This window comes from Trematomus bernacchii, unplaced genomic scaffold, assembly GCF_902827165.1.
Source record: "Trematomus bernacchii unplaced genomic scaffold, fTreBer1.1, whole genome shotgun sequence".
Classification (NCBI taxonomy): Eukaryota; Metazoa; Chordata; class Actinopteri; order Perciformes; family Nototheniidae; genus Trematomus; species Trematomus bernacchii.
In genome coordinates, this window is record NW_022988066.1 from 5,536,289 (window position 1) to 5,558,659 (window position 22,371).

The 22,371-nt window shown below is 40.4% G+C and overlaps 1 protein-coding gene across 2 annotated transcripts in view; it reads right to left on the reverse strand.

The window, feature by feature from the left end:
- Window positions 1-226: 226 nt before the first annotated feature.
- The window catches only part of ctnna2 (catenin (cadherin-associated protein), alpha 2), a 283,286-nt gene continuing 261,141 nt past the window's right edge, over window positions 227-22,371 (reverse strand). For both annotated transcript variants that reach the window (XM_034120744.1, XM_034120745.1), the window contains 5 exons: window positions 20,982-21,095; window positions 15,095-15,276; window positions 11,940-12,045; window positions 3,145-3,279; window positions 227-1,341 (listed from right to left, as the gene is read on the reverse strand). In XM_034120744.1, the coding sequence (XP_033976635.1) occupies window positions 1,054-1,341; window positions 3,145-3,279; window positions 11,940-12,045; window positions 15,095-15,276; window positions 20,982-21,095 (825 nt within the window). In that variant the 3' untranslated portion in view covers window positions 227-1,053. The remainder of the gene's footprint in view (window positions 1,342-3,144; window positions 3,280-11,939; window positions 12,046-15,094; window positions 15,277-20,981; window positions 21,096-22,371) is intronic.

The window sequence follows — 22,371 nt, forward strand, 5'->3', positions numbered from 1 at the left end:
CGTTACATGGATATAAAACATTCATAGTTTTATTAAATGAACATGCCCTCAGACACTGTTTCCTGCAAGATGTTGCGGCAGTGCCCCGGTACCGGGGTCTCTCGGGCTGATTATGTTGGATCCTTCAGATTAATCAGAGGCTTCCCTGCTGTTATACTCACAGATTGACGTGTTCTGCTGGAAATGTGACGGTAAGAAAGACACGTGAAAGATTGAGGGTCAAGTTGAGGGATTTATTAGAGAAGGGAGAATATAAAGGTACTGTATGCAGGGATTTCTATTCTCTGAGCAAACCACAACTATTCAAACCTCTCTGTCTATATTTATACGCTACACAACTTCCAATAAAGGTCATCATAGTTAGTGATGTAATTATTAAATAAATTGAATTTAAAAAGGCATTACAATAGACCATACGTGTGCTTCTCGAAAAAAACACTATATTGGTTATTATTATAATCATCAGGGGAAACTACTTGGATGCCAACCCTTCCAGGTATCTCAAACATACATTATTCCTAGCACTACAGGTTACATTCAAATTGAAATAAACATACCAAGTGGGAGCATACCAACATTGACATAATCCCTTTAGATAACTCCTCTACTGCACCATTCAGGATTTCCATTCAGACAGTTTAAATGTGTATACAAGCAGCCAGTCATTAGCACGTTAACGATATAGCTAAAATATCAACTGCCACATACTTTGAAATGCCCCTCTTCCTCTTCTGATATGTCTCTTTTTTTCCAACTTTATATCTTCTAAAGTACTTGTGTCACATTTTGGCTCTCACATAATAAGCTACATTAATATTGATAAATAGTGTATGGTGTGTGCTGGCTGCCTGCGGGCCATGAGGCCCGCAGTGTTCACAGGAGCCGCAGTGTGGCAGTTTAATATGTACTGTAGTCCTCCTGAGGTGTCACCAAGCACACACGGGGCAAACAGAGGTGGGTTAACACAATGTAAAAAGGGACTTTTTCTTTAACTTGTCACCGTCATGTTTTGTTGTTTTTCTGGGGTAAGCATGACTTTCATTTTTTTTTATCTTAGAAGGAGTCCATGGCCTTGAATTCACTGAGGGCCTGGACAGGGGAGATGTGTTTCTTCTGGGAGCCTCGTCTCACCCGTGTCTGGCACTCCTCGGGCTTCTCCCTTTTTACCAGAGGCTTCTTCTCAGGGGCTTTCATGCGCCAGGACACCACGGGTGAGTTGACAGCCGCTGTTCCGTACACCTTCTGGTACTTGGTAGAGGCTACATAAGATGCCTTTACAGTCAGCACCACTGCGTTCATTAGGTTCTTGGCTGATTGGATGAGGGAAGTGGCACTATCCAGCTACAGGAGGGCAAAGAGAGTGGAAGGGGAGAAAGAGAGAGACAAAATAAGGGTACAAATGTTCAATGTGGAGACAGTGCAATGACTTTCAGGCCTTTAACAAGAACTAAGGATATTAGCTCTCTGAAACCTAGGAGGTCTTTGCTCCAACTGGCAATTAAGCAGATTAAAAACGTGGCCCTTGCTATTTGACATCTTATTTTAGCAGGTCTTAATTAGCAGAGGCAGGGGTCAGGTCTTCCTCTGTCTCCGCCTGTTTTGTTTGGCTGACATTTAAGGGTCGACGGACAGTGGGCCGCCTCGTACCACACACTGAGACGAGAGCTTATTTAATGAGCGTGGACTCCAGCTGGCCACCATGAAAAGGTTAATATCTCAGCATGCATTCTTGCATATCTCATGTGAGACAAATTATAAGAGAGTCCTGAGATATTATGAAGAAGTGCTTCAACACAACATATAAGGAAGCCCAAAGCAAAGATAAAAGTCATGTCAGATTTCGATTTGAGGAAGAAATCATACCAATGTAGTTATTTGGGAAGTTATTTACTAATGCATCAATTTCCCTTTATCTCTCCTGATAGGAAATCCCTCACAGTGTAGTGTGTGTCTATCCGTCTGTTCTGGAAGAGAGATCCCTCATCTGTTGCTCTTCCTGAAGTTTTCCCCTTGTTCCTCTCTGGTTGTTCAAGAGTTTGTTTTCTGGGGTTTTGATTGATTGCTTTTATTGATGTACAATTCGTCAAATAGACAAACATTGTTATCCTAAAGACAATTAACATATACAAAAAAAACAATCTTAAGATCCAACTACACCTCACATAATACAACGTAAAAAAAATAACTCCCACAACAAAAAACAAGGACAGCTGAAAAATGTCATTGAAAATGTCACAACCACAATGCTATAATTATTGAGAGTATACCTGTTTATAGTATTGTACGTACTTTTTACTCTAAGCTGCTTTGGCAGCAGTCCTACCCTTCTGAATCTTTCACTGCCATCATGAGTTTGAGGGGATGTATTTAATAAATACCCAATAATATAATTCACCATCACCTACAGTGTGTTTCTTATCTTAATTGAGGGTCTAGGTAAAGTGTATTGTATGCTATTAAGAGTCTTAAAACCCTTGAAGGCAAATTTGTGCATATATACTGATTTATAAATACAATTTAAGTTAATTATAGTTTACCACATGATAATTTCATTATGCAGGAAAACCTCACTTCTGACAAAAGAAAATAACTACCACTAACTGCCTGCTTTATGGACTTATTAACTCTTTTCATAGGAAAACAATCGGCTTTACAGGGGGAATATATATATTTGATCAAAAGTACAAATGAAATATTACAAAGTTGAAAAGGACAATTCTGCTCAAGCTAATCAATACTTTTTCATTAAAACTAAAAGCTTTGAAATGGAGAATAGAACACAAATGTATTAGTTCAGTTAAATGTCAAATGCAAGCAATGTGGGATAATTGACTGATTTTAGTTTGACCAGGGATAATAGGGTTCACGAGGCATGAAAAATACAAATGGACAAAATACATCTTTCTGGTATTATTAGATACTAATCGGACTGAAATAATTGCATCAGTGTTATTCTGCATGACTCTTCATCTGGTCTTCCAAGCTTCATCGTGACCTTGAGCTAAGAGGTTTGCCCACCAGCAGTGCAGAGCATAAAACATGTCTTAAATTGACCTAGTCTAGTGTATCAAGCCTAAAAGCCTATCTAGAGAGCATCAGTGTGAGTAGAGCTGGTCACGTGCTGTTTAGTATGGACACACTTACCCCGGACACGATGAGCTCTCCTCCCAGATTCTGGACCTCAGCTTTCACCTTGCTGCAAATGTTGAGCTGATGACAGTACAGGGCAATTCTCTGCAGGTAGGCCAGCAGATCCTGCTTGCATGCTGAATCAGGGCACTGAATGGAACAGAAGCACAAGGAAAATATGTTCAAAAGACGAGAAAATAAAGCTATAATACCATAAGTGAGAATTGTTTCTCAAAGAGAAGCTGTAATTGTATTAGGTCTCATCACTCTGGAGTTTAGTTTTCAATTCTACCAGCCATCTGACAATAATCCAGTTGTGATCTATATAAATAAAGCAGGTTGATGAAATATGATTCATGTAGAATTCGGGAAACTGAGGCCACTGTGTAACAGATGATTTCAGTGACTGGCTGAGTGACAGTTAAGAGCACAAACTTATGATCTTTGACATTCGGCCAAATCGTTGACATCCTTTTTATGACATTTGTGGGACATTTCAGTTAAAAATACATTTTCTTTTGTGAGATTCTGAGTAACAATATTCACCTTAGAGTTGTCTGCCTTCTCTGGAATATTATGGAAGTAGATAATGCTTTGCTTGTGGAGCTCAAACCACCAAAAAACACATTTGAAAAACTCCACAGTGATGTCCTTTTTTACATAAATCATGACACAAAACCACATCCAGGAACTATTTTTATACCCTATCACCGCACAGAAGGAAGCGTGCATTTACTCATGAATGAGAGGCTCTCCTGAGTTTTTCAAATGTATTTTTTGTGAACCTTAAACCAAGCACCATCTGGATCCCTAACTTACATACATCTCTACGGACAATTTATCCAACACTGCCCCTAACAATCTGAATTGACAAATAGTAATATGTATTTTGAATTTAGGGTGAACTGCCCCCTTGGGATTCTGCCTCAGATCCTTGTTGTGTATTTGTGTCTATTACCTACAGACATTGGATGATTTACAGGACACACACATTTGTGTAACCAACAGCAAACATTTTATACATAATTCATTCTAAGACACCCAAATATATGTCAGAAGGCAATAGTACATCTCTAATGAAGGAATGAAATAAATGAATTCAAAACAAAAATCAGACTCAGTCCTCTTTGCATGCTTTGTTTGAGGTTAAAACTGGATTATCTGAGATGATAAAAGAATGAATGGAAAGCTACTGTTCCTGACAAAAAGGATACTTAATCATATGATGACAGAAAATAGAGCCAATAAGACAACATATACAGAGCCACATCAATTTGAAGGAATACAATAATCTGGGCCATATTTTAGGCATTATTGGCAAATACCAATACCATCTGGTTTTAAGTGGTTTCCCAAATAGGCTTGAAATGTAAATTCTCTACCAAATTGGATTTCTTTTTAGGAACCACAGTCTCTCATGTTGAAATCTTAACCAAAACATTACGGCTCCAGCATTCTGTAACACTAATTACATTTCTCTGCAATGTGCCTTGAAGATGCTGTTCAACATTCTGATTTCTATGGGGGTTTGTGGAAGCTTGAGTTTGTGGAAGCTTGATTTGAGGAAAGTTGAATAACACCGGAAAAAAGGAAATGTGTCAAGAAGCAAACAGATCAATCAACAATGAATGGACATAACACTTTTTATCATTTGTTCCTAGTACCAGCAGTTCTGACTTAGTCCCACTGGCCTTCAACTGTGAAAAAAACAATCATAAGCAAATGGACCAAAAGGGAATAGGAGAAAGCCTCCTCAGGTCTCGTACTATCAAACCGTTTGCCCCTATTATTCCATCTGGAAGCCTTCCAGGAGTCAGCCATGGCCCACTAAGCTCCCAGTGGGTTAAGAACACTGCATCAGCTGCTTAAACACTGTGAGCATCATTTTGTAGCAACACCTTTCTTCCAGCCATTAATATTAAACGGTCCTAACTAGGACATTCAGAAGCACAGTGTGTGGAAATGCACAGCTCATTTCCTTGTCTTGTGGGCTGGGGTAGAGGGGGATGGCAAGTTAAACAGCGAGCTGTGATATGAATACATCCCTCCAGGACTTGCATGTTTAATGGCTGCCCATCTTCTCTTCTTCTTTATGAGATAGCCCCCCTATGCTAAGACCAGTTGTATTTGAGTGCCTCTTACTGACGGTCACAAAAAGCGAGTAAAAAAACGCCTTTTAAAAGTAAATTAAAATAGTTTGTACCTACTATATAATTGCAAAGAGGAATTCAAGGCATTATTTACGTATATAGTTATGGCCCCTATCAGAGCAGGACTCTTGGGAAAATACTCAATGTACTGTTCCAATATCAGAGTAGCACATGATAACAAAGGCCCTATGTAGCTGTGTACGTAACAGGATGTATGATTACCCCTACCTATGGAGTGACGAGTGACCTATTTTTCAAACATAATGACCAATTATGTTTGAAAAGTATCACTCCTCACCGGCTTGAGCTTCAATATCAGGAAACATGTATTTATTATCCTTGCAAGAATGGAAGTAGTCATCACATACAGAGCATATGGTACAACTAGTTCCCGAACAGTATCCTTCATGCTTACAAGACAGGCTGTTTCACAGTCACAGGATGCAGGAATACCAGTTCAAAGCAGTATACAATGTTTTGTTTAGATTCGATAAGGCCCACGTCAGACATGATCATGCTTGTCATATGTCTATCTCCATACACTACAAAAACTCAAAATCCTGCGCAGTATATTTGTCTAATATCTAGTCAGAATATGCCTTTACACTTGCTATAAGACATAATAAGTTCAGAAGTAACAATGCAGTGAGATATCGGGTCTTGTTTTTAGACAATGCATCATCTTGTTAAGCCAAATAATCTTATTTTGAGTTGTATCTCAAATGAAACACATATTCTTTTACATATTTATTGGAAAATCACCAACTAACATCAGAAAACAGAACACTTTTGAGCATTTGCGGCTTATTTTGTAACACAATATTTCATGATTCTGGTCAAATACAGTATAGTTCAAAATAAGTTCTCCCAGCTAATTACAAGATCTGATCTAAATATCCCATCTTCAAGGAATCTTACCAAGCACATTTTCACTTGTTCTATTGGCAGATTGTACTTATTTCAAGTGAAAACACCTTGTTTTCATTATTATTCCAGTGTAGAGGCTGAATCATCAAGTTTATCATTGTCACATAGCTATCATACGCCTAAAACAGAATGTCCTGATACTCTTCTAGGTCATCATACATCCTGTTATGTACACAGCTACGTAGGGCCATTGTTATCATGTGCTACTCTGATAATTGAAGAGTACAGTCAGTATTTTCCCAACAAGGACTTTGAACAGCAGAGTAAATAAGCGGAGAGCTGCCACCAGCATCCAGCTTCCCCTCAGTCACTGGCACTGAATTCAGCCTGGGTGAAGCTACCAGCTCATAGAGCAGCCAGTGAGGCAGAGGGAAGCTTCTCCCTGGGCATTATCACTGCACCGCCAGTCCTGCCTGGCATCACTGCTAACTGCACTTCACACTGCTGGCCCCCTTACACAAACACACATACACACACGGACACACACACGCTGCTGCCCCAGGCAAGTTTGATGCAGACATAATACAATCGTTCCCTATTGTGCTGTTGACTAATAGTCAATTTCTCCCACAGATTCCCTGTTGATGTAAATAAACTATATGGTCCATTACTTTGCCAAGCCCATTGAAACTCTCTCTATCTCTCCCCCTCTGTCCTTCATTGTGAAGCAGCCTTCATTACAGCTTGGTTTGCTGCCTGACTTTTCTCAGCCCTCTCTGAAACTCCATCTAACCTCAGTGCTTCTGTCAGCGTTTCAGGAATATATGTGTCCAGTCCAGTAGAGAAACAGGTGAGATGTATTTGTTCCCGCTGCATAATTTTGCCTTAAATGAATGAAACTTGCTCCTGATGGATAATTCAGGAGGATGATGTGAACTCTGGTGTTAAGATGAGGGCAATCCACTATCAGAGTGTGGCAGTCTGTCAAAACACAAGTCACACCTTACACTGATGCTGCATTAATAAGCAGGCTAAGACTGACCTTTCCTAAAGTGTCAACACTAGTAAGCCGGTTATTTATTTGTTGACTTCTAACTGACCTCTTTTGCTGTTTTTCTTTAACTATGGCACTCTTCAATACAGTTCTTATTTCTGCTTCATTACATAGCCAATGGTAGAGACATTGGAAAGAGTGGAGGATAAAATGAAGACGCCATGGAAAATAGAGCATGGTACACACATTTATACAATATGGCTTTAAACTGAATGACACTACTGTTTTCTAGTGTATTCTAAAACGACTTATTATATTTAAGTAACAACTGAATTTAATAGTTTTATTTCCCATCTCACTTGACAATCTCATATTTAATTTGGGACATGTGGCTTCCCCAGGGGGGTGTGAGAGATTTGCAGAGGTGATGCGTGGGGAGAGAGATGAAGAACATATATGTGTGAGGATCAGATGCAGTGTTTCAAAACTCAGTAGAAGTAAGTTATGTGTAGTTTTGGATCTTAATTTCCCCCACAAAATGTACTCCAATAAATGGGAAGATGAATTTCCAATACATTAAAGGGAATATATATATACATATTTATCCATGTTGTACAGTACCATTGTTCTACTGAGGTACTGAGACTGGTCCCTAATGCACATACAGTATACATGCTTATTACACAACATGTTCATCCAAAGACATTAGGAGGTGAGAAACTGACATCACTCCCACGATGAGAAATGTTATTTGGTTAGAACAGAGACTATTTATAAAAACCTTAGCCTTAAAAAGTTATGTTTTTTTATCTGTAGTGCTTTCTCTTACTATCTGTAAAGCTCACCATTCTAGTCCTGATTCCTATGTATCAGGTTTCCCCGCTTAATAGTACTTTTTGTTTTTAGTGAGCAGCCATTTAATTGCACATCAGTCACACTTGGTTTCCCTGCTGTCAGTAGAGGCGACAGGAGCTTTGCTCTTGTTGTTCTGAACTCAACGCGACAGGGCTTTCCGCTGTGACAACTAAAGTGAAAACTGGAAGTCTGAATACTTCTGATTAGCATGTGTTTAGCAGCATTTAGAAAAAAAACTTGACACTTAAGTTATTATATATAGACATTTTATTTATTGGGATAAACCCCTTGAGATGCACCATCTTGTTTTCATGAAGTAAGTTATATCACACAAACCAATGCTAAAACTGAAAGTTCACGAGTGCAATGCTTTATAAACATATTCTTGAATCGGAAAGGGAAGTCCACCAAGAAAGGCAATGTGATAAAGATAAGGCTCGATTACTCCAATATTTTCGTTACTGTCATGAAATTTCATTGAATAAAAAAAACTAAAATGAATGTATCCTACCTTCAACTTGTTCATGTGTAGACAATACATAGTATAATATGACTTATTACACCATTTATGTCCAAAAGGACTGAACACATTAGTGAGCCACACTATTTCTGTGGTTCAAATGTTCCTTCACAACAGTAAACATGGTGGCGCAGTGGACTAGTGCGTTGGTGTTCGGATCAGGGGAGCACAGGTTCAAACCCCACTGCAGTCAGCATGTCGTTGTGTCCCTGGGCTAGACACTTCACCCCAAATTGCTCCTGTGGTGATTGCCCACAGTATTGAGTATGTAAGTCGCTTTGGATAAAAGTGTCTAACAAGTGACATGTAATGTAATGTGACTGTGGGACTGCAGGGTGATAAATACTTTTACATCAATGTATGTCTCAGAATAGGTGTGCATGATGTTTTTACAACCACACCAGGCTTTATGTATGTAGGAGTCATACTTTAACAATGAAGCAGGGTAAAGAAAATGGAGTGGGATAAATAGTGTAGAAAAAAGGCATTGCTGGAGTGAAATGGGGTGAGTTGGCTCGAGGGGTTTTTCTACGTCAAGTGCTGTGCTGTGCTTAAATGACTATGAAAGAGTTTGCCGTCCTTCCACGGTTCCATGCAGAATTACCTTCCGCTTCGCACTTGTTCATCAATAGGGCTGATGTGGAGTCATGCCGACAAGGTTTGCTACTTAAGGGGCCTGTCTGAAAGCAGCGGAGCAGCCTTTATTCTGACTGTCAAGCCACAGTGCTCTCAATAAACACAGGTTACCTACCACAATGCGCAAATGCAAAATACGTGTCTTCTTCGTATGGAAGACAACAAATAATCAAGTTATGTTATGCGTAGTGTAATTCCATTAACAGACTTCATAAAAGCAAACTTTTTCTGTTTTAACTTTTAATAACCTATTCCAATCATTGAATAGCATGGCAACCAGATGCCCCAAATGCCTCACATGAAAACGCTTTTAGTATAAATATATGTTGGAAATAAAAATGTCCTCAAGCCCCTCTGTATTTTCCTGAACATAGCTCTGATGTCTATGAAAGTGTAACAGAAGGCGTTGAATATTCAATAAACACTGGTCTAGGAACCATTTAAGTGAGAATAAAATGGCAAGCCACCTGCTCTTTTCATTACAGCAACTGTTGATTTAGACACATGCTCTGCCAGAGAATTGCCATGTGACAGATTCACTCCCACCTAAACCCTGTATAACTCCGATCAGATTTTGGCAGTCTACAAGCCCAGAAATGAATACATAACCACACATGGAAGTTCATGCTTACTTTGTCATTACTGTCCTAGATCTGCTCTAATTAACAAACACAAGCCATGACGCACACTGAGACCAGCTTTCAGGGACAAATGTTCTCACACATGGAAAAATACAAACATGTTTATAAACAGACACACAAACAGTTTACGACTCAAGGAAAGGTCAAAATGGAGTGTTATCAGTGTAAAATCTTGTCTTTGTCCAAATTCAAAAATGTTGTGATAATAATCATTTTTACAACAATTTTACTCATTTACTTATGAGTAGTGTTTTACACTTATGTTGAACCGGCTTCGTCGTACAGGCCTCTGGTCTCTCTTGAGAATGAGACCAGAGGCCTGTACTACGAATCCAGTTCAACATACCCTGGATATGTTTGAGTTATCTGGCTTACCTAATCCAAAACAAACGCGCTCTCGCTAAGCGGTCCTACGACGCTGGTTATCAACTCGTTAACTCAAGCCAGCTTTGCCCTATCTAGTTATGTGCGCGTTCACATACGTTCAGCATAAGTTACCATGGAGATCTACCCCAGTAAGAAGAGAACCAGCATCGTAGGACCGGAAACCCAGAGTTTACCCTGAAGTTACCTCGCTAAGCGAAATTCCGGCTTCGTAGTACAGGCCTCCTGTGTCTCAATGACCTTTACCTTTACCTGTATAAATAAAGGCTAAATATAAAAGTGCAATGATGAACCCTACACTGCAGTTTACTTAAGCTCTATGGAGCATTTTGGTGCTTTTATTATCAGTTTTGGTTTTATGGCTCGCCACTTTCATGTTTTCATTCAGTCTCACATTTCTCATCAGCATTGTTTTCAGGTTCAGAAAAACAGGCAGAAAAACAATTATAAACTTAAAACCATAAACCAACTGTATGCTACCTGCCAAGCACCAAACAACAATCACTCAAAGTAAGCATCTTTTTCTCTTTTCTCAGGTCGAGCAAGCGGCCAAACACAGCTGAAAGCGAGGGAATATTGTGTTTACATTGCTCTGTGTATGCTGAATGTGTAGATAAGCCACTGTTTGATTTTACATTTGTTATATCAACTTCATATATGTGCTGTAAGGTGGTGTTATACACCAATGTTGGTCAATGTTGTGTTAACAGCGTTTTTCAACTTCCCCAAGGAAGCCATAAAACAAAAAAAACAATAAATGTAGGTTTAACATAACTTTGGAATGTGCAGTGATCATGATTAATCGGGTGATTTCTAGTCATTCATATTTCATATCCATATTAACTTATAAAGATACATTTCCTGAATTTTTTAAACCACAAAATTAAATATAAAGCATAGCAACTCGTTTGAGATGTGGCAGCTCTGTTGGTGATCGTGTGTGCAGGCCTCTTGCGAGTTTCAGTAAAAAGAGAGACTTTGATTCTAAACTCTGATGTGAGCTCCAACATTTCTTCAGCTACGCAGCTCTGGAAAAAGGCCCAGCGTGTGATACTGAAACCAACACAAATTATTTCAAGAGTTTTCTAGCTAACAGCAGTTGCAATTACAATGACAAAACGTTGCCTTGATAAATCAGTGAGTCTTGTGCCTAAGTATATTCTCACTGCTTATTAGAGACAGACAAAATGAAGAAGAACATTATGCATTAGCTGGAGTGCTGCATTCTGAAATACCTCCCACTTCATTTGCTACACACACACACACACACACACACACACACACACACACACACACACACACACACACACACACACACACACACACACACACACACACACACACACACACACACACACACACACACACACCTATTTCTTTCCACTCTCGTCTTCCCTAGGCACAGCACTGATTGATTAGATATTGAAAATGGTCTGTCAGCGTGTTTTAGAGAAGTACTCATCTGATAATGAATGCAACACCTCGGTTGGGAGCTAATTATATTAGCGACACAACTTGGTTCTGCTGTCTTGCTCTCTCAGTGGTGGCCCCGTCGGGAGACAAAGTCACGCGGCAACACAGCCCACCGCTCCAGCTGGGCTTGTCAATGCCCACATTAAAGATTTCCAATGGCCATGCCCACTTACTCCAACTCAAAATGTGCTTTGCCGCCAGCTACTATGACACATTCAGAGAGAGTTTCACACTGGTAGGAAGAATAATGATGATAAAAATGACAGTAACAGACACAGTTGCAAAGCTACCTGATCGGCAACGGCACGGGCCAATTTGTCCATCCTAGAACCAGCCTCTGCAATTTTCTTAGCCGCGTTGATCACATCTGAGGAGTTCTTCAGGGGGCCTTTGCCTCTGGGAAAATTCAAGGAGGGAGAAAGTATTAAAAAGGAAATGTGGCCGGAGTTACAGAGGCATAGGACATGCAGAGATTCCTTTTAAAGACCCAGTTCACCCCTGAGCTCATACAGGAACAGCTAATTTGCTGCGGTAGCCATTATAAATATATGACATTGCAATAAACCAACAGTACGCAATTTCCTAGACATTGGATATGACAAATACAGTATGCCTTTGTCCCTAGAAATGTCATTTGAATCACAAAGAAACATGTTTTTTTAACAACAAAAACAGGAACATTTTCAGAACAAGGAAATAAAACAATAAAGGGAAATAATGGCCAACAACTGAGTATTTGTTCTGTGTTGTTATTTCTTGATTTGCCAGCATGTCAAAGTCATTGTGGCTAAATGATTGTGTCGGATTTCTATTCAGTGCTAAGATGACATTCCTTCTCAGTTTGTTCATGCCAATCTGAGTAACCGGGGTCAATGCCAAGTAATGATGGTGCAGTCACAGCACCACAGCCATAATCACTCATGAGTAATTACTAATGGCTCGGATTCTCGTTCTTTTTCACCTCTTATGGTTAGTTCGATGCCATATACTGTAATTGTGGAGTGGCTCAGAAATCCATACACATGGCAGATAACTATCACTTTGGCATTAGGGATTTTGCTGATATGTTGAGGCGCAGATGGGGGCGATTGAGAGGAAAGCTGCTGGCTTTTAGTAATAAGATTCTAAATGCAAATAGATTATCTATTACAGTATATCTTTGAATCAAAGCATTGCTTTGTAATCTGAGCAAAATAAAGGTTGGATGGGTCACTTTGCCTTTCACAAATCAGTGTGCGGCTCTGCGTTGCAAAGGCAAGGTAGTTCCTTAGCAATCCCACCTGCTGGCACTGTATTTACTCACTGCTCCAATTGTTTCATTTAAACCATGAAGGGTTTTCTTTCATAATGATGATCCTCCAGAGATTTATCACCTGAGAAATGACCTCGATCCTCAGCTTGAAAAAAAAAAAAGAGGAGGGGGAGCCTGTGCCTGCTCAGAATTCTACGAGATACATCTAAATGCTCCCGTGATTAAACACATATCATGTTCCAAACCACATCAAGGATTATTTCTGAAACAGTATGGAGCTCAAATGCTTATTTTCTTGTGGGTTTACCACAAGGTGAGTTCCTTTTTATATCCTGCTTTTTTACACTTAGGCCCAATTCCAAACCACACCCTACCCACTCCCACTCCATGACGGAGTGACACTCGCAGCTAATGAGGCTCCCTCCTGTCAGGTTGAGGGTGTAAATATAGCGGCAAGCTTTGGAACAAACTCCCCTCTCTCCGGTAGAAACAGGAAATGCCGTAACTGTATGTAACAACGGTTTCAAATCAGTGTCTCTTGGACAAAATATAAAAATGAATAACTAAAATAAACTCCAAACATCTTTAATTGTGTTTTTAAAAAGCTCTTTTTGTTTTAAACCTGATGTTTAAAAGCTTCTTGGTTTTTGCAACAGTCTGTAAATATACACAACTTTATAATAAAATGCACACATTTACCTTTTTCTAGACCAAACACTTGTATGATCCTAAGTTAAAAAAATATGAGGTTATCATGAGGTTGTTAACATCGCAATTTATCAGTGAATGTTTGCAGGAACTGTTTGTAAACAGCGTGTTGACACAAACAGCGTTGAGTCCAGTCAGGGCCGTCCCTCCCTACAGGCCGATCACGCAGACTGCGTGGGGCCTCACCTTGCGGAGGGGGCCTCATCTTGCCTCAATTGAGCCGCTGCGAGGCTCCACTAGCACCCCCGCCGGTCGACGCTCGCGAATAAGAGGGCCTCATCATATAACTTTGCGTGGGGCCTCAAGTTGGCCAGGGACGGCCTTGAGTCCAGTCAGGTAGGGCAGCAGGTGAAGTCAGCACCGATGCAGACTCGCTGTTTGAGGGCTGGATAACCCACTCCCCCTCCACACTCGTTGGTTTGGAACAGCACTTAATGTGGCGGACCCTCCACGCGAACGCGCAAACGGAGGGGTAGTGTGTAGGGGTAGTGTGTAGGGGTAGTGTGTAGGGGTAGTGTGTAGGGGTAGTATGTAGGGGGTGGATTGGAAATGGGCCATACTCTCTCCAGTATAGGTTAGCTCTGAGTGTTAGCGATGCTTGCTAATGGAAACCAAGACCATATTACGTCCAAAACAGTCGGGCATTGTTTCTGATAGCAACGTTTCTGATAGAGCCGTGGGTGTAAAGCCAGCCCACATCTCCGATATTACGTCATATCGGACGCAAATCTGGATCAGCTCCGTTGTACCTCTGTTTTTAGAGATTTGGGTACGGAGGAAAATAGAGAGGGTTTTGTTTTATGACACTTTGTGAGTTCCCTGGCACACAGGGGACACATATTTATGTATAAAATACATAGGTCCCCTTTAAGACATAGCAGGCAAACAACTGCCCGCTATGTAATGATATACTACCTAGCCATAGTCTGTCCCTAGCCAGCACCAAACTGCAGGAGAACAAAGATAGCGACTAGCTAGTGAACATAGCAACGCCTTCTAGAGTTTGTGTATTTGCTGTATGTTAAAGAAACTAGTTAGAATCTATCTAACAAATTATTAATTTCATTTCATTTCAATCTTTATTTCGAACAGATTTAAAAAAATAACAAATAAAAAATAACAAATGTGAAAAACAGAATACCGTATTGTTAAAATACAGTATTTATCCACATTCACGATAATATTTATATATTCAACAAAAAAGTCTTCATATTAATAATAATAATAATAATAATAACAAAAAAAAATCATATGTGTCCGAAAGGGAGTAGGAGGAAGCAAATGCTTATTAATTCCCACCCCTACTTGATCAATGATTGTCCTTTAAGTCATTATGCAAGTTATTCCTACTTACATTTACATTTATACATACATATACAATAATTTCTCATCTTCAGTCACCGTATCCGTATGTACTTACATTTTGATAATACATCACTATTGTGTTCACAGGTTGCTTTAACTGCCTTTAAGTGTGATATTTACCTGGTGAAGTCTGTCATCTCCATCATGATCATACACATCTGTTTGGCTAGCACAATGATGTCATTGCCGTTGTCATCCCACTTGGCCACTTCTGCATCTAGCTTGCACTTCTCCTGTCGGAAGCTCTCCACCTGCTCAGCAATCTTAGCCTTCTCCTCCTGGGGAAGCTGTGCCATGATAGCCTGAAAGCAACGGAGGAGCGTGGAATAAATAAAAGCATTAGACCAGAAGGAAAGGGTTGTTAGGGAGCAAATTTGAGCAGAATAAATTGGAAGAATTGCTCATAATAAGGGAAATGCCAGAGGAGAAGAATTTAGGTAAAGGGGGGGGAGATAAGGTTAGGGTGGAAGGAATGATAGGGAAATGAGGAAAGGGGCGAATAAGAACAGGGATTAGTTAAGGAGAAAAAGAATAAAGCAAGGAATATAAAAAAGAGAGCTGTAGCACCATTTGTTCTATTTTTTCATTTCGGTCTACTTTTTAATCCGCCCTACAAAACTTGAACACTAAGTCTGGAGTCAGACTATCCCTGCCCCTTTATAACACTCAAAAAATAAAGTTCTAAACTTTACGTTTAATGATTGGACCTTTTCAAACCCCTTGACATCTTATATCCATTTCGAGCAAATCCATTTTTGCCTTCATTTTTCGCTCATTGGCCTTTGGGGGCAGGTCCAAAATGGCATAAATCTAGAGGCAAGGTCACAGGCGCAATGAGGACCAAGTATTATTTGGGAGATAAATGTATAATTACCTCGCTTCTTAGACCAGAGAATGAATAATGCATTTGTTCAACATTATGTCAGGGAGGTGAGATGGAAGGAAGAGAAACCTGGTTTCCATTAGGTCGATTCTATTGACTCGAGAGGCAGAGAGAGAAAACGAGTACAGTAAAAAAAAAGAAAAGTCACCATTGTTTTTTAACCTCATCTATTATTGACTGTCCTCCAAGAATTGCTATTCTCTCAATGAAATAATCGCTCTTGTCCCCCTTTCCCCTCTTCCATCATCCCTTTCTCTCACAGCAAAGCTGGTGTGGGGGTGCAGGGTGAGCTCAGTGAGAAAGTGCATCACTTAACTCATGTCCCCTGCTAGATGTGTCAGGAGGAAATTGAAAACAAAAAATATAGATGACTTGTCCTTCTGAAATTGTTCCAAAAGAAAATAAGCTGAAACAGGAGGGGGCCCACAATGAAATATAATTGAAATAACAGACAGAAATAGAGAAGCATGGAGGCACAAGTTGAGGCCAACAGCTGTGTCCATGAGCTTTGGCCTTCTGATCACTTTGTGAACGAGGGGCGCAACGCTTTGATGGCGGTTAGCTTTAAAGAACCCAAACGGCGTAAACAAACAAGCAAACCCAGCCCCCTCAAGCCCAGTGTAGATTTCCTCTGCTGCTGGTGCCAAGACACACAAACAACAGCGAGGCAGCAAATCCCATTTAAGCGCGTGTGGGGGGAAAACACTGCTCACATTTAAAACAAATACAAAGTTAATATGTATTTAGACTGCACAATGAGGAATAAACAATTTAAAACAGGCCACTGATTCCAATGGGGCAAACTATTCACTGTGCAGGTGTGACTATGAATGATGGGTACCACACAGCAGTAGCTCTGCAGCTCCTGGAAACACTATTTATTAAATTTATAACAAACAACTAAGTCTGCTCATCTACAAGGCAACACTCTTCCCTAATTTAAATTACCAATATGTATGATCCCTACTTTATTTGGCTTGGGTTAATTAGCACTAATGGGGTTTTATAAGGAAAACATACATTTAAAGCCCTCGTGCTTGTCCTAAATAACACTAATGTATACTAATATATAAATACAAACTATTTTTTGATATACATTTGGTTTGGGCTCTGGGTAGCCAGTAGCTCTCTTGGGTATGGTTTGCTTCTGCTCATGTTCAATGTGGCCTAACACATGATGTAGGCAGAGCTGTACAGTAATGCCTAATCAATCATGACACAGGTGAGTGCACCGTGCCTCCGGGCACATCGTTATGACCCGAAACTCGAGGACGGTCGTAAGCATATCTTTACTGCTCAATTTTCATTGCTGCACCCAACTGTTGAGGCATCAATTATTCACTTATTTCTATAATTACATCGACCTGCATGCCCCTGGTGTCAAAACAGTGGGTACGGAATTGAGAAGAAGTACAGTTATGGTTTTGCTATGTGTCATTGTTAGGAGACAGATGAGGAAACTAAATCGGGAAACCGAGGCATTCTGGCTATTTCTGTAAATGCAATCAAAATGTTTTTCCTACGTCTACTGTTTTAAACTAAGAACAACTGCTTTCTTGAACAGCTAAAAGGAACTTAAAAGTATCTTGAAACTCTACAATTTGGATTGGAAATTCCTTTTCTAAAATTGGGGATGAAAGGAGGTCGGGGAGAGAGTGAGGGAGAGATTTGGTTCGTATTCAAATTCACTCTGAAAATGGTGTGACAGAAAAGAGAGAGCATCAGGGATGAAGAGAGAAAGAAAAAGGGAGAGAGGGGTTGTGAACACAAAGGAAAGCTGCAGCACAGGGGTAAACATGAGCCAATTGCGACGTCAGGGGAGCAGGAAGGCACTTGGTGAAGCCCCCCCCTCCCTCTTCCCCTGCTCTCTAGAATTCACTTATCCCCAAATCCCTTCCCCTACTTTACTGATAACAACAAGGAGCGGGCCTTGGGAGCTTAACATAGTGGCAAATCCGGCCGAGGGAATGCTCTGCCAATACACTCTGCGCCTCGGCTACGTCTGCGGGGATTAGAGCGCTTTCCGGGTTTCTTCACCGCGCACGGCGTCTTGAAATGACTTTAATTTGTTTCATTTGAAATAAACTGCCCAGACACTCAGAGTTCAATTTTATGGATGACCTATCAACAGCGTTATCCAATCACTGTGTTAAGAAATGTTGAGTGTATGTGAGTGCATTATCCGTGGTGTGTTATAGGAGTAGACTATGTGTCTGCGTTTTCTAATAGAAAGAGACACTATGTACAGGCCTCCCTCCCCTGTGTGTTTTTCTGCCTTCTCATTATGCATGTTTGCTCAAATAAGTTAGCATAGGTATAATGGAAGTGACAAGCACCACACGAGGTAGCTCGGGGAACAAAGGCTCCTGGGATTGCCCTGGACTTGATTTGATTTCTTTCTACAGTGAGCAAGAGTGAGACAGTGATATCGAGAAAGTGAGAAGGAGAGATGTTACGCCTGTGTCCTGTGTGTGACACCCGCTCATTGCAGGGGCCTGGAGGGATCATGACTGTAAACCTCAGTGTGCTCATGTCAGCTCCTATGGAGAAAATGGATTACACTTCCTCTTGTCTGTTTGAATAGAAACACAGAGCACCAGTGTGCACTTGGCATGACTGTGAGAGGACAGCAAGCTTTATCCTGACACGACAGGCTGATGCCGACTGGGCAGATCACCAGTGGTTCACTGCAAACACATCTTTTATGGATGTGCTTGCCTTCTGCGTGTGTAAATGTTTAGTCTCTGAGGGCATAGCAGTGTCTATAAGTGGAAAAACAGGCAATATCAATTAGCTGTGTGAGATGCTTTGTCAGTATGCCAGATGTAAAGAATGTTGTACACGATAATGCCTACTATATGTGTATATCACGTTTGATAACACGATGCAATACATTTTCTAGCATTTTATCTGATGCGAGCTTAAGCGCATAGCCTCCATATTAAGATTGCATGAACAATAATGACATTAAATCACCCTTTAATCCACCTTATAACACGTATTAAAGGGACTAGTTGTGACAAACAGACATGCTGTGACTTCTCTACTACAAACTGTTACCAAGAGGAGCTGCCCACTCAAAGCACAGCTGAGCGCCCGAAAAAACGGTTTGGTGATGTGAAGCTCCCTTGTGTGGCAGTGCTGGTGCATCTAAGCTCAGATGGCCCTGCAACTTTACGCAGCGGGAGCCGTGGTGGGAGTATACATAAAACCGAGTCAAAGCACTTCACACCCAGGAACCCCACAGCTCTCCTGGAGTAGCTATTGTACTCCCAAAGGATGGATCTGTTCTTTTTGTTCATGGATGGGTTTTGGATTTGACAAACTTTTATAAGATGGCTCTTAGTTTCACAGTTGAATTGTGTAATCAAAGAAAGCCAAACACAGACTATTGTGTATTAATGAGAACTGCTTAATCAAATAATGTGTACATGGCACCATTTAGCATTCTGATATATATTAGAGTATTATAATGTTTATTTGATGTTAAACATGTGTGTGACATGCTGATTATTTGCGAAATATATATGCAACATATTTTATCCAGTAACATAGTCTTTCCTTAAAATGTACCAATTTATTTTTCAACTGCCTAATAAAAACATCAGAAAAAGGTCATTTTTCTGTAAGAGTCAGATGTAATTAAAAAAAGGTCATGATTTTGTCATTTGGTATGATTAAGCATGAATCATTATGCCATTATTGATATTTGTGTACACATTGACCAATTTTGTGCAACTTTTGTATTGTGTTACTTTAATGTACAGTATTATCAGCTAGCCTTAATTATGAAAGGCAGCATGTTTGCAGTTCCTTAGCATCTGAATTGGTATTTTTTTTGTTTTAAGTATACTATCAACAGGCATTAGGCGCTTTCACACCGGAGTACTTTTCCGCGTACTTTTCCCTTTTAGTTCCGATAGTTCCTGGGATTTTGCGTTCACACCAAAAAGAGAACTTAGTTCATGAGAACTTTTCGCCCCTTTTCAGTCCCTGCTAGAGAGCAGGTACTTTCCTGGGGAGAAAAAAGTTCCAATTTCTGATTGGCTGGGCGAATTGCAAACCACGCCCCGTAAAACTCTGAAAAGTTTTTAAAATGTCCCCAACTCCGGGGACTTCCGGCCGGGGACTTCGGGTGGCAGTATACACCGTGAAGTGGTTTGCGGCCTGCCAGTAAACCCAAAGCAGAAGAAGAAGAAGTGACGTCAGCGCCTTCATTTGCGTAATCTTCCCTCAGGGACTTATTCCGGTGTGAACGCGATCTGCTCTTTAGTTCCATGGGGGAACTAAGTGCTGGGAACTAAGTGCTGGGAACTAAGTACGGTAAAGTACTTGGTGTGAAAGCGGCTATTACAATGAGGAATACAGCTACAGTATATAGATTCAAACACAACAAGCTGCTATTTCGGTTATATTTATTTCTGCCTACTTTGTGCATTACCCCCCTGTGTGTGCAGACTGTGTAGAGATTCAGGCAGTATAATACAGGCCTGTGCCATGGGGAGAGGCATTGGGCCAAGTCATACTCCTGCCATCCACAATCTATTCAACATGCTACACACCAATAGAGCCTCTGTTTTGCTGGAGGGGAGCGAGCACTGATACCCTCTTAATATTCTTTAAGCTGGGCCCAAGTGAAAAATTGCTAATGTGCCACAAAGCCCAGGCTCTGGTGATCGCGACTGAAGCCTTGGCACAGCACTACAGTGCTTTTTGTGTTTGTTTTTTTCTGGCATCTAAAGGGAATTTGGTAATTACTTTTTTGTTTATGATTGCAATTTTACACCTGCCGCCCCCGAACACTGCTTATTTAAAATAATCCTGCTTGTTAGGATTACTTACAGAAAATGGACTTTAATGCTATTTAAGCGGAACTAGTTGGAAGAATCGATTCCAGTATGGTCAGGGAACAGGGGTGTTGAGGTGGGAAGCAGTTCAACTCGCACCCTACGACTGACTCTATTGCACTATAGAGACTTACAGTATACAATGAATTTAGGCTTGTTGCCCAGTCTTTACCCAAACCAATGCATGTTGGCTTTATCTTTTTTCACATGTTAAGTTCCATAACTGATGCGCACTCAGATAGTTCTCCGAATAGTGGGGAGATGAACATCGACTCACCCGAGCACTCTGTCCGGCAATGAGCTGGTCATCTTCAGTCTGGACACTAGTCCTGCTGCGAGTATCATAGTCCTCCTGTTCAAAGTCAGAGTCATCTTCAAGCTCCTCTGGTGTCTGTGAGAAACACAAAGACAAAGACGGTCAAACAGTCAGAGAGGGAGAACTTGGAAAAAGAAAAGAACAAACATACAACTCTTAAACTGACAGTTGAAAAGAGCAGATTTGACTCCATGTCCCATTGTATGAGAATATAGACTAGAGTAAAAGACAACATTTCTGTCTGTTTTGTCGTTCAATAAACATTTTACGACATTGAGAGTTTTAGATCAAACCAAAGTCAGCATATGGCAAAGAGAGATGCCACATAATCAAAAAGTGAAATAATCTTCACTTCTCTTTCAATCATTAAATAAATAAATGGCTGACATTTAAAACAATTCAGAAATGTGGAATTATAGGAATTTCAAATGTACAGCACTAATTTAATTGTTGAAAAGTAGAGGTATGGATAGCAACACTGATTCCCTTTTAGATAGCAGTTAAACAGGGACACATATACTTAAACCTTTACATTTAGAGGTAAATATCTGGACACATTAGAACAAAACCTGGGTAAGTGTCTTTGGTTCCCTACACATTAACGTATGTATGGAACCAAAGTGAGTGAGATAAAGGAGGGTAACTTTATTTGTTACACTAAAGAGACACTGGAGAGAGAGATGCTGCCAATGGACATCACCGCCAATGGGTAATTTCTACCCATCATCGGAGCTACTTTATGCAACATCCGCGCCATGCCTGGTTGCCAAGAATCACCCATTGTTTGACGTGTTCTTGATTGCACGACTGCACAAAGCCTAAGCTTGGCTGATTTAAAGAGAGCAAAAACAAAAGAAACATAAATACCCAAGAGGCCCTGGCAGGATAGAAGTAAAGAATAATCTGATGTGGGAGATATATTGATGAAAATTGAGACGTCATATTTACCCAGTGCTGACGTGAAGTGTTTGGACAGGGCACCTGGAAAGTCTATAAAGTATGTGCTGATTGTGAGTAGTGGGTGTTTGTGTGCGTGTGTGCATGCATGTGTGATGCTAGAGGGTATAAAAACCACCCTGTGTTAGTTGTAGGGGACATTTGAATGATGGAAGTCATATTAGTAACTTAAGGTACTCTTTTCTTTATTTTGTCACCTGGCTTATGTCAGCTGCCACAAAATATCAGCTAATAAATTGCTTGATTCATTACTAACAACCTTGAACATTTTTAAATTGGTTTGTGAAGCTACGACTCAAGCATTAGACTATATTTTACGGATGGTCTGTCAAGTCTGGTGTTATTGCTTTCAAGATCCACAACTGCAAAGAAACCATTTTTAAAGCAAACTCGT